The 16,245-nt window shown below is 38.5% G+C and overlaps 2 protein-coding genes across 6 annotated transcripts in view; one reads left to right on the top strand and one right to left on the bottom strand.

Moving 5' to 3' along the window:
* The window catches only part of AAMDC (adipogenesis associated Mth938 domain containing), a 33,400-nt gene that overhangs the window by 2,967 nt on the left and 14,188 nt on the right, over nt 1–16,245 (top strand). For both annotated transcript variants that reach the window (XM_073808401.1, XM_019948671.2), the window contains exon 2: nt 5,527–5,676. In XM_073808401.1, coding sequence (XP_073664502.1) covers nt 5,545–5,676 — 132 coding nt within the window. In that variant the 5' untranslated portion in view covers nt 5,527–5,544. The remainder of the gene's footprint in view (nt 1–5,526; nt 5,677–16,245) is intronic.
* Nucleotides 14,028–16,245, bottom strand: part of INTS4 (integrator complex subunit 4) — a 133,317-nt gene continuing 131,099 nt past the window's right edge. For all 4 annotated transcript variants that reach the window (XM_019948670.3, XM_033862194.2, XM_073808388.1 and 1 more), the window contains one exon: nt 14,028–14,524. The gene's annotated coding sequence lies outside the window, so the exon portion shown is untranslated. The remainder of the gene's footprint in view (nt 14,525–16,245) is intronic.

Raw genomic sequence — 16,245 nt, 5'->3', positions numbered from 1 at the left:
AATATATTGGTAGAACTCTCAAACTCCCAAGTATATATATCTCTATACCTGGGGCCCCGAAGACCCCAGTTTAAGAAAAATTTGACCCAGAACTTACCAGTTTTGCAAAGATACAAAAATCTTCATAAGATCATAACTTAATTGACCTTAAATGAAAGGCAGGTACACAATATTAAATAAAATCATATCTTTGTGAATGAATTTTGATGGGAAAAAACCCTTCAAACCAAAAGAAAGATTTAGTTATATCGTTTTCTGAACACTACCCCCCTGCCTCTTTCCTTTCTCTCTCTTCGCTTTCAGCTTTTCCAGCACCTCACCTGCTCTCCCATGGGATTGTAAATATAACTTTCTAAAAAAAAAGCTTTATATAATTTTTTTCTTTTCTCAGTGCTGACACTGTTACTCAAAGCGGGGACTGATAAATAAGGTTAGAGTTTCTGCTTTTGTAATCAAGATTGGCATTAGAACAAAGTCCTTGGGCATCAAAAGTTATATCCACCCAAAAGATGAGAGATGTTGTACTACAAAGCAAGGTTTAGGTCATACCTTCACTAAGTCTGTTCTTGGAAAAAAAATAAATGATAAGCACCGTCTCTTCTTGCCTTGGGCTAAGAGAATTTGTGGGTTACAAGAATTTAATCCCAATTTACATAGTTAAATAATTGCATTATATATATCAAACTAAAAGGTAAAGATAGAAAAAATAAGTAGCTTTAAAAAAAAACTGTAATTGATTTACTGCTACTTCCATAAAGAAGCCTTTAAATAAGCATTAAATTACCTACACTCAGTCTTTATTTATGAATAAGAAATTTCTTAAGATAGTTCAAATTTCACATTCTCTTAGGGGAAAAGACAAAATAGTTTTGCATTCAGAATTAGTGACTAGTTTATTCAAAATACCAAAAAGAAACAAAATGCTCATCAGAAGAAGAATGGGTAAATAAATTGTGAGGTAGTCTTTCAACAGACTACTACTCAGACTGATACACACTTGATATATATTACAACATAGGTGAATCTCAAAAGCATTTTGAGTGAAAGAAGAAAAACACAAAAGAGTAGGTACTGTAAAATTCCATCAATATGAAGGTCTGGCTAATATATGGGAATAGAAATCAAAAGCTTCTTTTGAGCTTGGAAGGGGATTGACTAGAAAGGTGCACAAGGGAAATTTCGAGATACATTCTGTTTCATGACTATACATTTGTGAAAACTCTTGAACTCTAAAAGATATTTCTGCATTTAATTGAATGTAATTATGCTTTGATTTTAAAATTTAATGGCTTAGCCTTCAATTTTGTCAAATTACATTGATAACAGTCTGCCGTATAATGGAATAATTTATACATATTTCTGTCTCTCCAACATATTATCTTTGCATTTGTCACACAATTTTTTTTACAGATATTGTAAGCCTGGCAAATGTATATTGAAGTGAACTGGATTCAGTTGTGGAGCCAGTTTGGGAATTCCTAATTAGTAACAAGCAAATTTACTTAGGTTTGTTTAAAACTCACTTTTACAAGAAATACTTCTAGAAGTATATGGATATGTTATATGTAGTGAAAAAACTGTTAAATGTCAACAGAAGTAGGAATCTATGGTCTTCAAAATAGTTTCATAGGAAAATATATGACAATAAAAAGAAGTAATAAACAAGATTTAATCCAGCCATTTTCTGGTTCTTTCTCTTAATGATAACTGAATTCTCTGTTGCAATAGAATTGTATTCATTGAAGAAACACTTTTAGAAGTGCCTTACCATCTTTTTTCTTAATTTTTTTCTTAATTTTTTTTTTATGCATCAGTCTATTCTTATTTCTTAAGAGCAAGGCTGAAACCAATTTCTCTGATGAAATAATTATTTTTACTGAAAGAAAAATTATGTTGGCTTTTTTGTAGAAATGTGTAAGTTGGTCCTAATATTAATATGGAAGTGCAAGGAACCCAGGATATCCTAAACGGTTTTTTAAGTGATGAACAAAGTTGAAGGTCTCACACTTCCTGGTTTCAAAAGTGACTACAAAGCCACAGGAATCAAGACTGTGTAGTACTGCCATAGGATAGCTACTATGGACCAAACTGTGCCTCCCCAAAATTCATATGTTGAAGCCCTAATCCTCAATGGGACTATATTTGGAAATAGAGCCTTTAAGGAGGTAACTAAAGTTAAATGAGGCCGTGAGGATTGGGGCTCTAATGGGACTGGTATCTTTATAAGAAAAGGAAAAGACATCAAGAGTGCTCATGAACAGAGAAAAGGCCATGTGGGGACAAAGCAAGAAAGAATCCATCTGCAAGCCAGGAACAGAGGTCTCACCAGAAACCAGCCCTGCTGGCACTTTGATCTTGGACTTCCAGTCTCCAGACTATGAGAAAATAAATTTCTGTTGTTTAAGCTACCCAGTCTTTGTTATTTTACTATGGAAACTCTAGCAGACTAGTACAGAAGTCTCTCTCAACCCTCATAACAGTTCGTTACAATTTCCTTATACCACTTTTCAAAAGTTACCTTGTAATTTTTAAAAGTCACCTTTAAAAAATTGTTAGTAATTTGCATATGTCTTCTCTCCTCTAGTGTAATATTAACTTCTCAACAAGAATCATGTTTTATAAATTTGTGTCTTCCTCCCATAGCACCAAAGATAGTGTGTTTATGTCCTTTGTTATATTACACATTTTAAAAATAGGTTAGTAGTTATTAATATTAGGGAGAAATATCACTTTGTTATTGTCTTTATTTGGAGATTAAATACAGTTTAAGGACATGTATATAGGTACCATATTAACAAGGGGTAGACTGTGATGGTTAATTTTGTGTGTCAGTTTGGCTGGGCTATAGCACTCAGTTATCCAATCAAACACTAATCTAGGTGCTGCTATGAAGGTGTTTTGTGGACCTAGTTTACATCTACAATTAGTTGACTTTTAAATAAAGAAGATTATCCTCAATACTCTTGGAAGGCCTCATTCAATTAGTTGAAAGGCTGCAAAAGGAAAAGTGAGGTTTCCTTGAGGAAGAAGAAATAACACGTCAATACTGAAAAGACAACTCTTGCCTGAGAGCAGCCTGCCAGCCTGCCCTGCACATTTTGCACTAGCCAATCCCCACAGTTGCATGAGCCACTTCTGTGAAATAAATCTGTTAATATATATAGTCTACTGGTGCTGTTTCTCTGGAGAAACCTGAATCAAGCACCTTTTAGCTATTGTACTTATCAATGCTAGAATTCCCATTTGATTCTTTTTTGAAATGTCTCTTTATTGAGATTCTATATTCATTGAGTCATTGTCATAATTTTTACACTGAAGTATAGTTTTCTTTAAATATTTATTTATTTATTTTTGGCTGCGTCGGGTCTTAGTTGCAGCACACAGCCTCTGTAGTTGTGGCATGCAGGCTCTGTAGTTGCAGCACACGGGCTTCGTTGCCCTGCGGCATGCGGGATCTTAGTTCCCTGACCAGGGATGGAACCCGCGTCCGCTGCACTGGAAGGTGGATTGTTAACCACTGGACCACCAGGGAAGTCCCTGAGGTATAGTTGATTTACAACGTTATATTAGTTTTAGGTATACAACATAGTGATTCAGTATTTTTACAAATTATACTCTACTAAAAGTTACAAGATAATGGCTATAATTTCCTGTGCTATACAATATATCCTTGTTGCGTATCTATTTTATATAGAGCATTTTGTATCTCTTAATCCCATCCCCCTAACTTGCCCGTCCCCTGTTTCATCATAATTTTGATTCTTTATGAATAGTTTCCTTTAGTTCTTTGAACATATTTAGAGTAGCTTCTTTGAAGTCTTTGCTAAATCAAATATATGGGAGTGCTCAGATACTGTTTCAGTTGATGAGTATGAGTCACATTTTTTTGTTTCTTTGCATGTCTTGTAATTTTTTATTGAAAACTGGGTATTTTAGATAATGTATTATAGAGTCTGCATTTGGATTTTCCCCCTACATTGTTGTTCTTAGTTTATTTGTTTCTGTTTAGTCACTTGCCTAAACTAAATCTGTGGATTCTGTCTCCCATGCAATGTGTGGCCACTGAAATCTGTATTAAGGGCTTTTTTTTTTCTCTTTTTTTTTTTTTTTGTCCGTGCCACATGGCTTGTGGGAACTCCCCAACCAGGGATTGAACCCTGGTCCCAGAAGTGAAAGTGCCAAGTCCTAATCACTGGACCGTAAGGGAGTTCCCCTTGTTTTTACTTTTAAGCTTGGCTTCCTAGGGGGTCTCCTCTGTGCCTATATGTCTTAGTGTACAGCCAAAGATTGTGTTCAAACACCTCAAGCCAGTAAGACTTAACCCTCTCTACTGATGGATCAGTGTCTGTGCTGGGGAGTACATTCAATGTTCAGATGTTTTCATGTCTTCCCTGGCTCTTACATTCTTCTGAGTCCTTCTGAGCCCCCTCACCTCTTCACTTTGCATGCTCTATAGGCTCCATTGGCCCAGAACATTTCCATGACTTAGGCCTATTCCTGTCTTTGATGCATATGCTCACAGCCTTTGCTCCACTCTGGATAGAGAGCTTATCAAGCACCTCTTGGGAATTCCTTTTAAATCCCTGTCTACTCTGACAATCCATTGCTTGTTCCAAACAGGCTTACAATATTAAGGAAACAGAGCCACCTGCCACCCATATTTACTTGCCACTGAAATCACCAGGTTAACTGAAAATGCTCTAAATCAAGTGAGCCTCCTCTGCCTTAGCAGCAAGACTGTTGGTTTTCATGCCCTGCCCCAATCAAGTTGAACCTCTGTGCCAACAACTGTTGTAGGGGCATGGGAGTAATCCCAGGCAAGAACAACAAAACATCTTACTGTTCTTATCTGAAATTCAGTGGTTTTCATGAATAAGCGTTTTTCAGTTTGCAATATATCTTTAATATTATTTCCAGAGTGCCAAATTTTTATTTTGACAGTTTTGTCCAGCATTATACCTGCTTTTAGGGAAAGGATTTGTCAACTTCCTCACTCCATCATGCTGAAGTAAATCTCCACCTTTAATTTTACCTCTCAAAAATATCCTGAGGGGCTTCCCTGGTGGCGCAGTGGTTAAAAGTCCGCCTGCCGATGCAAGGGACACAGGTTCGTGCCCCAGTCCGGGAGAATCCCACATGCCGCAGAGCGGCTGAGCCTGTGCGTCTGGAGCCTGTGTTCCGCAACGGGAGAGGCCGCGGCGGTGAGAGGCCCGCGTGCCACAAAAACAAAAAAAAATCCAGAGAATTCCCTCCAGCGTCTGAGAAGTAATTGTAGTATCTAGTTTCCATGGTTGGATGATTCAGGATCCCAAGAAAAACATTTCACTTTTTAGACCTCTGGAGAAGAAGTGACAACCACATAAATGAGAAAGATGCTTCTTAACTCATAGAGGACCAGGGCTTACTATATTTTGTATACAGCATTATAATTTGAAATACATTCTGTTTATAGTATAGCTCCTTTATTTTGGAGCTGTTTCAACCTTACTTTAAAACTGATTTAGTGTATTTTTCTTTTAATTTCAGAGTTCAATTAAGTTCCTTATGTCTTCCCCTGAAATTGCTTCCCTCTCATGGGGGCAAATGAAAGTACACGGCTCTACTAAAATCTATAAGGACTGCAAAGTGTGGCCAGGGGGAAGTCGGGCTTGGGATTGGAGAGAAACAGGAACTGAGGTAAGCTATTAGTGTATGGTTGACACTGCATATGGTTGACACTGCATAAGGCTGACCAAGTGATTTTCAAACTCCTAAGCCATAATGACAAAGTTCCAAGTAAAAAGTAACTATTTCTTTCATTCTCTCTCTCTCTCGATATAATACACATACCATTAAGCTCACCATTAGAGTTTTAAAGTATGCAATTCAATGGATTTTTTGTCATAACCTTGTACAATAGCTACCACTACTAACTCCAGAATACATTTATCACCCCAAAGGAAACCCCATAACCATTAGCAGTCACTACCCATTCTTCCCTCCCTCCAGCTCCTGGCAACTACTACATTCTGTTGCTATAGATGTGCCTATTCTAGATGTTTCATATAAACAAAATCATTCAGCACATACCTAGGATTGGAAATTCTGGGTCATATGGTAACTCTATGTTTCACCTTTTGAGGAACTGCCAGACTGTTTTCCAAAGTAACTGCACCATTTTACATTATAGATGTTAGAAATGTATGATGGATCCAATTTTTCTAAATCCTTCCTCATCAACTCTTATTTGTTTTGCTTTGTTTTTATTATACCACCCTAGTTGATGTGAAATGTTATCTCATTGTGATTTGAAATTTCATTTCCCTTATATTGCAGCTCCTCAAGTATTCTCAGTGTGCCATGCCCAAAATAGGGTCTCCATTCCATGAGTGGAGGTTGGATAAAAGAAGGGAACCCCCTACCTCTCCACCACACTCACTTGGGACTAAGCTTCAGCAATAGATAGCTGCAGGCAGTATGAGAAACATTGATGTCCTGATTCTCCCAGGAAGAAAGCCTTACAGCTGGTAGCTGAGAGAAGAAATAGCCCTATGTTCTTGGCTGCAGCAGTCTGGAGTGGAGTCTCACCTCACTGAACTAGGAGGAGGGAGGCAGGCAGCAGTCTTTCTTGAAATATCACAGATTTTCACCTTTCCTACCAAATATTTATATTTTTTCTTGAATACGTATTTCTTATTTGCTGTTTCCTCTTTGAACCTTTTCCAAAGTCTTGGCATGATTGGGGTTAAAAAAAATTTTTTTTAGGCTATGTTTGTCGGTTTGTTTGTTTTAATAATTTACACTTAGGTGCAAGTAATGGAGCTCTTCATCCAGTAGTGATGAAGTTGATCCTTCCATTCTGAAGGATAGTTTTGCTGGATATACAGTTTGTGATAGACAGTCTTTTTCTTTCAATACTTTGAAAATGTCATCCCACTTTTTTTGGCATTAACTGGTTACTAATGAGAAATCAAATGTTATTAAGATTTCTTTGGATTTGACAAGTCACTTCTCTCTTGCTGCTTTCAAAATTCTCTCTTTATATTTAAATTTTGACAATTTGACTATGATACATCTACATGTGGATCTCTTTGAGTTTATCCTACTTGGAATGTATTGAGCTTCATAGATGTGTAGATTGTTCATCATCAAATTTCGGATGTTTTCACCCATTATTTCTTCAAATATTCTTTCTGCCCCTTCTATCCCTTCTCCTCTGTGAAAACTGTTAGGGAGTATGTTGTGTGTTTTTTGGGGTTTTTTTTTTGTAGGGGTTTCCGGTGTCCCACAGTTCTCTTGACGCTCTGTTCATTGTTTTCATTCATTTTTCTATCTGTTTTCTCAGATTGGATCATCTCAATTTACCTATCTTTCAGTTTTGCTGATTCTTACCTGCCATTGTACCCCTTTAGTGAACTTTTCATTTCAATATTGTACTTTTCAGCTCCAGGATTTCCTTTAAAAACTGATTTCTATCTTTTTATTATTATTCTCTATTGGGTTAGATACTGTTCTCACACTTTCCTTTAGTTCTTTAGATATGGTTTCCTGAAACAATGACAGAAGTTTCCCTATATGCCTGAAACCAATAGGTGTTCCACTTTATGGTAAGGGGCTCTGTATGCAATTTGGGGTATGTAATCAATACTTAGCCAGACAGTTTAAAACTCTGCTTGCTCCTTGCTTATGCAGACTCTCAAGGGTACCCAGAATTGTGATCTTAGGGCCTTTTCATGTCATTCCTGAGCATGTGCACAATCCTGGACATGTGTTTGGCTTTTTCAATACCAAGGTTCATACCTGAGCTTTTCAAAGCCCCCATAAACATCTCATTTCTTATTTTTTTCATTTTAGTTTATTGGAACCTCTCATTTGCCCTGTTGTCTACTGCCTCAGGCAGCTGCACTGTTAAACAATTGTCTGCGACTGTTTTTGACAAGCTTCTCTGGGATAAAAGATGGTTTGCACTGGCAAGCTCCAAGTCAGATCAAATAAAGAGAGCCTATGAGTGGGGCCTTCCAAGGAACCACCAGACAGGTCAAATAATGACAGTTCTCTGGGAATGGGCATTTGAAGGAGCTTTAATCCATTAGGTGATTGCAAAGCTGGTGGTTTTCACTGTGATTCCAGGTTGTTGCTTTCCAAGGTGACCACAGAAGTGGGGATGGGATAGTGGGGTGTGTTAAAGTCCCCCACTGTTATTGTGTTACTGTCAATTTCTCCTCTTACGTTTGTTAACATTTGCTTTATATATTGAGGTGTTCCTATGTATTTACAATTGTTATATCTTCTTCTTCGATTGATCCTTTGATCATTATGCATATGTCCTTCTTTATCTCTTACAACAATCTTCATTTTAAAGTCTACTTTCTGTGATAAAAATATTGCTACTGTGGCTTTGTTTTGATTTCCATTTGCATGGAATATCTTCTACTGTCCCCTCGCTTTCAGTCTGTATGTGTCTCTAGATCTGAAATGAGTCTCTTGTAGGCAGCATATATACAGGTCCTGTTCTGTATCTATTCAGCCAGTGTATATCTTTTGGTTTGTGCATTTAGTTTGTTTACATTTAAGGCAATTATCAATAGGTATGTTACTATTGCCATTTTGTTAATTGTTTTGGATTTGTTTATGAGGTCTTTTTTCCCCTTTCTTCTTTTGTTCTCTTCTCTTGTAATTTGATGACTATCTTTTTTTTAAATTTATTTATTTATTTATTTATTTTTGGCTGTGTTGGGTCTTCGCTGCTGCGCACAGGCTTTCTGTAGTTGCGGTGAGCGGGTGCTGCTCTTTGTTGCAGTGCACGGGCTTCTCACTGTGGTGGCTTCTCTTGTGGAGCACGGGCTCTAGGCACACAGGCTTCAGTAGTTGTGGCACGTGGGCTCAGTAGTTGTGGCTCGCAGGCTCTAGAGCGCAGGCTTGGTAGTTGTGGCGCATGGGCTTTGTTGCTCTGTGGCATGTGGGATCTTCCCAGACCAGGGCTTGAACCTGTGTCCCCTGCATTGACAGGTGGATTCTTAACCACTGCACCCCAGGGAAGTCCTTGATGACTATCTTTAGTGTTATGTTTGGATTCCTTTTTCTTTTTTGTGCATATATCTATTAGAGATTTTTGTTTACAGTGAGGCTTTTGTGTAGCAGTCTGTATATATATATATATATATATATATGCTTAAGTTGCTGATCTCTTAATGTCCAATGCATTTTAGATAACCTGCATTTGTACTCTCTTTTCCTCACAATTACTTTTTATTTTTTTGGCCATGCCACACAGCATGTGGAATCTTAGTTCGCTGACTAGGGATCGAACCCACACCCCCAGCGGTGGAAGCACAGAGTCTTAACCACTGGACCACCAGGGAAGCCCCACAATTACTTTTTTTGATATTATATTTTACATCTAATTGTTTTGTGTATCCCTTAACCACTTATTGTGGTTACAAATAATTTCACTACTTTTGTCATTTAACCTCCCTACTAGCTATATGTTTGGATGATTTCCTACCTTTATTGTATGTTTGCCTTTACCAGCGAGCTTTTCCATTTCGTAATTTTCTTGTTCCTAGTTGTGGCCTTTTCTTTTCTGCCTAGAGAAGTTCCTTTAGCATTTGTCGTAAAGCTGGTTTGGTGCTGCTGAATTCTTTTAGCTTTTGCTTGTCTGTAAAGCTTTTGATTTCTCCGTCAAATCTGAACAAGAGCCTTGTTGGGTAGAGTATTATTTGATTGTAGATTTTTCCTCTTTCATCACTTTAAGTGTATTGTGCCACTCCCTTCTGGCCTGCAGGGTTTCTGCTGAAAAATCAGCTGATAGCCTTATGGGAGTTCCTTTGTATGTTATTTGTTGCTTTTCCCTTGTTGTTTTTAATATTCTATCTTTAATTTTTGTCATTTTGATTACAACATGTCTTAGTGTGTTCTTCTATGGGTTAATCCTGTATGGGACTCTGCGCTTCCTAGACTTTGGTGATTATTTCCTTTCTCAGGTTAGGGAAGGTTTCAGCTACTATCTCTCCAAATGTTTTTTCAGGCCCTTTCTCTCTTCTTCTGGGATCCCTATAATGCGAATATTAGTGTATTTGATGTTGTCCCAGAGGTCTCTCAAACTGTCCTCGTTTCTTTTCATTTTTTTTTCTTCTTTCTGTTTGGCAGTGGTGATTTCCACTACTCTGTATTCCAGCTCACTGATCCATTCATCTGCTTCATTTAATCTACTATTGATTCCTTCTAGTGTGTTTTTCATTTCAGTTATTGTATTTGTCAGTTCTGTTTGGTTGTTCTTTATACTTTCTAATTCCTTGTTAAAAACTTCTAATTTCTCACTCTGTGCATCCATTCTCCTCCTGAGTTCTTTGATCATCTTTATGATCATTACTCTGAACTCTTTCGTGGGTAGATTGCCTATCTCCATGTCACTTAGTTCTTCCTCTGGGGTTTTATCTTGTTCCTTCATCTAAAACATATTCCTCTGTCTCCTCATCTTTTCTAAATTGCTATTTGTATTTTTATGTATGTGGTAGGTTAGTTATGTTTCTCCACCTTGGAAAAGTAGTCTTCTGTAGGAGACATCCTATGTATCCCAGGATTACACTCCCCTCTCGTCACCCAAGGTCCAGGGGCCAGCTGGTCCCAGGGTACTGTCTAGCCTGCAGCAGGCTGCAGGACTATAGTTTTCTTAGTTCTGATGTCTGCCCACTGGTGGGTTGAGCTGGGTCTTGGCCCTCTGGTGGGCAGGGCTGTGTCTAGAAGCTGTCTAGAGGCGGCTGTGGGCTCAGGAAGTCTTTAGGCAGCCTGTCTGCTGATGGGTGGGGCTATGTTCCCATCCAGTTTGTTATTTGGCCTCAGGCATCCCAGCAGTAAAGCCTACAGCCTGTTCCGTTCTGCCGGGTCTTGATGTGCCAAGGTGTGTCAGTCTCCAGGAGAGCTCATGCAGATGAATGCTCCCTGATGTTTCTGCCACCATTGTCTATGTCCCCAGGGTCTCCCCCACACCAGGAGACCCTCCAAGACCGGCAGGTAAGTCTGGGCCAGTCTTCTATCAAATTACTGCTTTTACCCTTGGTCCCAGGGTGTATGAGATTTTGTGTATGCCCTTTAAGAGTGAAGTCTCTATTTCCATCAATCCTGAGGAGCTTCTGCGTTCAAGTCCTGCTAGCCTTCAAAGCCAAGTCCTCTTCATGGTGCCAGACCCCTGGGCTGGAAGGCCTTAGTGGGGCTCAGAACTCTCACTCCTGTGCGAGAACCTCTGTAATATAATTAATCTCCAGTTTGTGGGTTGCCCACCCGGGGAGTACAGGATTTGATTATATCGTGTGTCCACCCCTCCTACCGGTCTCATTGTGGTGCCTTTGTTTTGAACTGCATGCACTCATTGTTTTGATCCAGACACCTAGTTGTTTGTTAGCTACCAACCTGGATCTTAAAGAAAGGAATATACCTTTCTTTATAAAAAGAAAGGACTGGTAAAAGAAATGAGAGGGCTTTGAGATGTAGAAGGGACAGAATGAGAGCAGGCTGAGGAATAAGAAGCTATAATGCTTGTGAACCAAATGACTCCATTGGATTGTTTCATAGAGTAAAGCTAGTGTGGTGTAAGAATAGGCAGTGGTATAGTTGAGGGTGTCGGGTGTCTGCAGAGCTCAGTTTACATTTTATTCAGTAGATAAGACATAGCCACTTCAGATACTTAAGCAGGAGATTGATTTGACTGACAAAGATTATCCAGACTATGGGTTTAAGATATATTGGAGTACCAACTTATGAGTGTGCCACACTGGAGAGATTTTTTTTCTTCAGAAATGGATTTAACGCTATATATTATATTTTTCCCATATAAGACTACATGAGTTAGTATTACCCTTAACCTCATTCTGTATTTAAGGAAACTTAATAAGCACAGAGTTTAGAGCTAGAAAGCTAGAAAAATGTGAAATCAAATAGTAAATTCAGGTCAGATTCTAACTTTCTTCCCTGTTCCTTTCTACTACATCATGATTCCTCTTATAAACTTCAACACTAAAGACTACAAAACTGTGAAGTTGCCAGTGATGATAACAGGAAAACAGGAAAAGTTTGCTGTAGGTTTAGTTTTCATCTTGTTAAGTTTCATTTGTCAGTAGAATAAACAAGAGGAGGTGTTCTAGAACTTGTTGGAGAGAGAAGAACTAGGAAAGATGAGAGGAAAAGCTGAGCTGTTGACTAGAACTTACCTGTATAGAGGCAAAAGGACATCAAATCAAAGCTATTAAGCCTCAGAGTCCTCATCTATAGAATGGAGATAGTAATATTACCCGCCTCACAGAGTTGATCTAAGGGTTACTGTACTGTGCTAGATACGGTGTAGGCACTCAATAAATTAAGCTGTTATTGTTAAGTTAGTAGTAGTGTGGGTGGATATGAAACAGCAAATATCAAAACTATTAAGAAGGTGAGAGGGTTGGATTGGGAGTTTGGGATTAGTAGATGCAAACTGGTATATACAGAATAAATAAACAACAAGGTCCTACTGTGTAGCACAGGGAACTATATTCAATATCGTGTGATAAACCATAATGGAAAAGAATATGAAAAAGTATGTATATATATGTATAATTGAGTCACTTTGCTGTACGGCAGCAATTAACACAACATTGTAATTCAGCTATACTTCAGTAAAAAATTAATTTAAGGGCTTCCCTGGTGGCGCAGTGGTTGGGAGTCCGCCTGCCGATGCAGGGAACACGGGTTCGTGCCCCGGTCCGGGAAGATCCCACATGCCACGGAGCGGCTGGGCCCGTGAGCCATGGCCACTGAGCCTGCACGTCTGGAGCCTGTGCTCCGCAATGGGAGAGGCCACAACAGTGAGAGGCCCATGTACCGCAAAAAAAAAAAAAAAATTAATTTAAGAAAAGAAGGTGAAATTGGCAGGATAAGGCAGTTTATTAGATTTAGCAGGCAAAGGAGAATTCTAGCATGGACAAATGGGTAGATGGTAGTGCCATTTATTGAGATTGGGTATATGAAGAGGAGGAACAGATGTGTTTGTGTTTGGGGCAGAGGCTGGGTAGAGAAAATGATTAATTCTTTTGGAATATGTTGAGCTTGAACTTACAATAGGGCATCAAGAGATACCTAGTAGATATTTAGATTTATAGGTCCAGGCACTGTCACATTTTAACTAGATACCTTAACCAAGTTATATAGCCTGACTGTGCCTCAGTTTAACCGTTTATAAAAGGAGAATAATAATGTCTGTTTGTCATGGCTTCATGTAAGAGTAATAAATGGGTTGGGAAGAATAAATTTGAAAAATGCATGCCACTTACCATCATGCAAATTCATTCTTTCTCGCACTCAGTATTTCTCAGTGTGATTCATGGATCTCTTGCATCAGAATCACCTAGAGCTTTGTTTAAAATGCATGTTCTGTATCTCCTGCACTCTTCCCAACTACTGAATCATAATCTCTTGGGGATGGGACCTGGAAAATAATATATTTCACGTGGTTGCTTTGAATACTAAATATGTTCATCTTTGTAAAGCATCTACCACAGTGCCTGTCACATAGTAGACACTTGATCTTTTTAAGTTTTTTCTTTTCTCCCTTAGTTACCTAGCACCACGCCTAGCACATAATACTGCTCTACAGTATGTTTCTCAACTATAGAAATGACTGCATTAATTCTTTTAAAAGTCTTGGACATGAAACACTCTGATTTGTACATCAAATGCTGCTTAATAGGGAATCCTTGAGGGAATTAATTGCCTGAGAGTGTTTAGGGGATTTCTTTTTACTCTAGAGTACTACAGTTGTTTATGCCATGACCTGATGGAGGTATTATCTCTAGTTATTTTTCATGCTCTAAATATATAGTAGTATTGTTCAGCTATTCTTTTTTTGTGTTTGTTTGGGTTTTTTTTGGCTGGATCACGCAGCTTATAGGATTTTAGGTCCCCAACCAGGGATTGAACCTGGGCCCACAGCAGTGAAAGCATCGAGTCCTAACCACTGGACTGCCAGAGAATTCCCTTGTTCAGCTATTCTTTTTAACAAACTACCCAAAACTTAGTGATTTACAATAATAAGTGTTTATTGTCATGCTCATAGGTCTAGCTGGAGCAGCTCTACTCCAGGCTGCAGTTGGCAAGCTGGCTGGGTACTCCATATGTCTCTTATCCATCTTAGACCAGTGAACTAGCCAGGACCTGATCTTCTCATGGTGTTATCTGAAGCTCACAAACATAAGCCCCACTGACCAAGTATATTTCAAGGCTTTGCTTGCCCCAGGTTCACCAACGTAAGTTCCCACATCAGTAGGGCACAGAAGTATATTCTGCCCACACTAAGAGGGCAAAAAGAGTGAATATTTGCTGAACAGTTATCCAAACTATCAGAATATTCAATCACATGTTGTACATCTGCATATGAGTTGTTCCTTGGGCAACTTAAACCAAACATATCCAAAGCTGATTTCCTTTCCTTTTCCCTACCTCCCCACCCCCCACAAATATCCAGGTACTTTCTTGTGTTCTCCGTCTCCATTAATGCAATCACTATCCACCCAGTCACCTAGAAAAGAAACATCAGACAGAAGTTTTATTTCTCCAGTTTTCTCCTCCACCATATCCAACAAAGTACATTTGTCGACTTGGCCAACATAAAGCTAGTCATGTCACTGCTCTGCTTAGAAAATTTCAAAGGCTTTCCATAGACCTCAGAATTAAGCAAAAACTCCTTAGGATAGTGTTCAGGGCCATTTTTTTAAAACAATGATACAGTTCCAAATTTTTCCTTCATTCTCATCCCCTATATTTCATAATACATCTGAAGACCTAGCTATTCCATACCAAATACATATTCCCTTACAAACCTACCATGATCTTTGATTCTCTGTACCTTTGCTAAAACCACTTCCTTTTATTTATTGTTATTTATTTATTTATTTATTTGATTGCGCTGGGTCTTAGTTGTGGCAGGCGGGCTCCTTAGTTGTGGTTCACCAGCTCCTTAGTTGCAGCACGTAGGCTCCTTAGTTGCGGCAGGTGGGCTCCTTAGTTGTGGCATGAGAACTCCTAGTTGCGGCATGCATGTGGGATCTAGTTCCCTGACCAAGGATCGAACCCAGGCCCCCTGCATTGGGAGCACAGAGTCTTATCCACTGTGCCACCAGGGAAGTCCCTAAAACCATTTCCTTTACTTGAAATGACCTGCTCCCCTTGGTACCTGTTGAAATCTTATATATCCTTTAATTCCTAGCTTTTGTTTTATCTCCTCTATGAAGCACTTCCTGATAATCCTTGTGAGAATGAGCTGCTTACTCCATTCTCAGTATTCCTATAATACTTTGTGCCTCTATTTTAGCACTTAGTGCAGTTCACCTGTATTGTACTGAGTGTGTATTTACGTGTTTCCCTCACTAAGTGGTGAACTCCCTAAGGGCAAGAACTATGCATTTGGCACAGTGCCCATAAAGTATGGGCTCAGTAAATGTTGGCTGCATTGAATTTTTAATTATAAATGTCATTAAAAAATTTTTTTTATACTTTGTGACATTCCTTCTGAGGTAGGTTAATGTTGTGATTCCTTTTTTATCAGTTTAAGGGTGGGAAGGGGCAGATGATATAGCGATTGCAGAATGGAAATATCAAGAAAATTTACTGTCTTCAACCAGTGTCCTTGAAATAATAATTACTACTACCTACTCCCAAATCTCTACCAATCATTAAACAACTGCTGTGTGCCTGATCAAATATAGCATTTCCAGGGTCACACCACTAATAATTTTTGGAACCAAGATTTGAACCTGAGTCTTACTATAAAGCCTATACTTTTCTACTATTGCATACTGTCCTCACTCATTTCTATCTTAAAGCAATAACTATCTTATTGGAGAAGAGTTTTCTATGTGGAAACATGCATAGGTCTTTCATTTATATATCCTTTTGTTAGGCTGAAAGGGGACAAGGAGGAAGATATGACAAAAGTGTAAATTTAAAAGAAAGCCAAACCAATTAGCAGGCACCTAAAGAGAACCAAAGGAAATGTGGAAACTTTACCCCACCTATTTAAAAAAATTTTTTTATTGACATGTAGTTGATTTTAGTCCCACCTTTTAATTTTAAACAATATTAAACCTATGAAACAGTTGTATGAATATTACAATAAATAGCCACACACCCTTTCTCAAAATCTTCAAGTTGTTAATACTTTGCCACGTTGGTGTTTTCTCTCTAAACACACACACACACACACACACACACATTTTTCCCCAATCATTTGAGTGTAAATGG

The sequence above is a fragment of the Tursiops truncatus genome, chromosome 8 (assembly GCF_011762595.2).
Source record: "Tursiops truncatus isolate mTurTru1 chromosome 8, mTurTru1.mat.Y, whole genome shotgun sequence".
In the NCBI taxonomy this organism is placed as follows: Eukaryota; Metazoa; Chordata; class Mammalia; order Artiodactyla; family Delphinidae; genus Tursiops; species Tursiops truncatus.
Note: the sequence above shows the minus strand (reverse complement) of the source record. Positions and strands in the feature narration are given on the sequence as shown.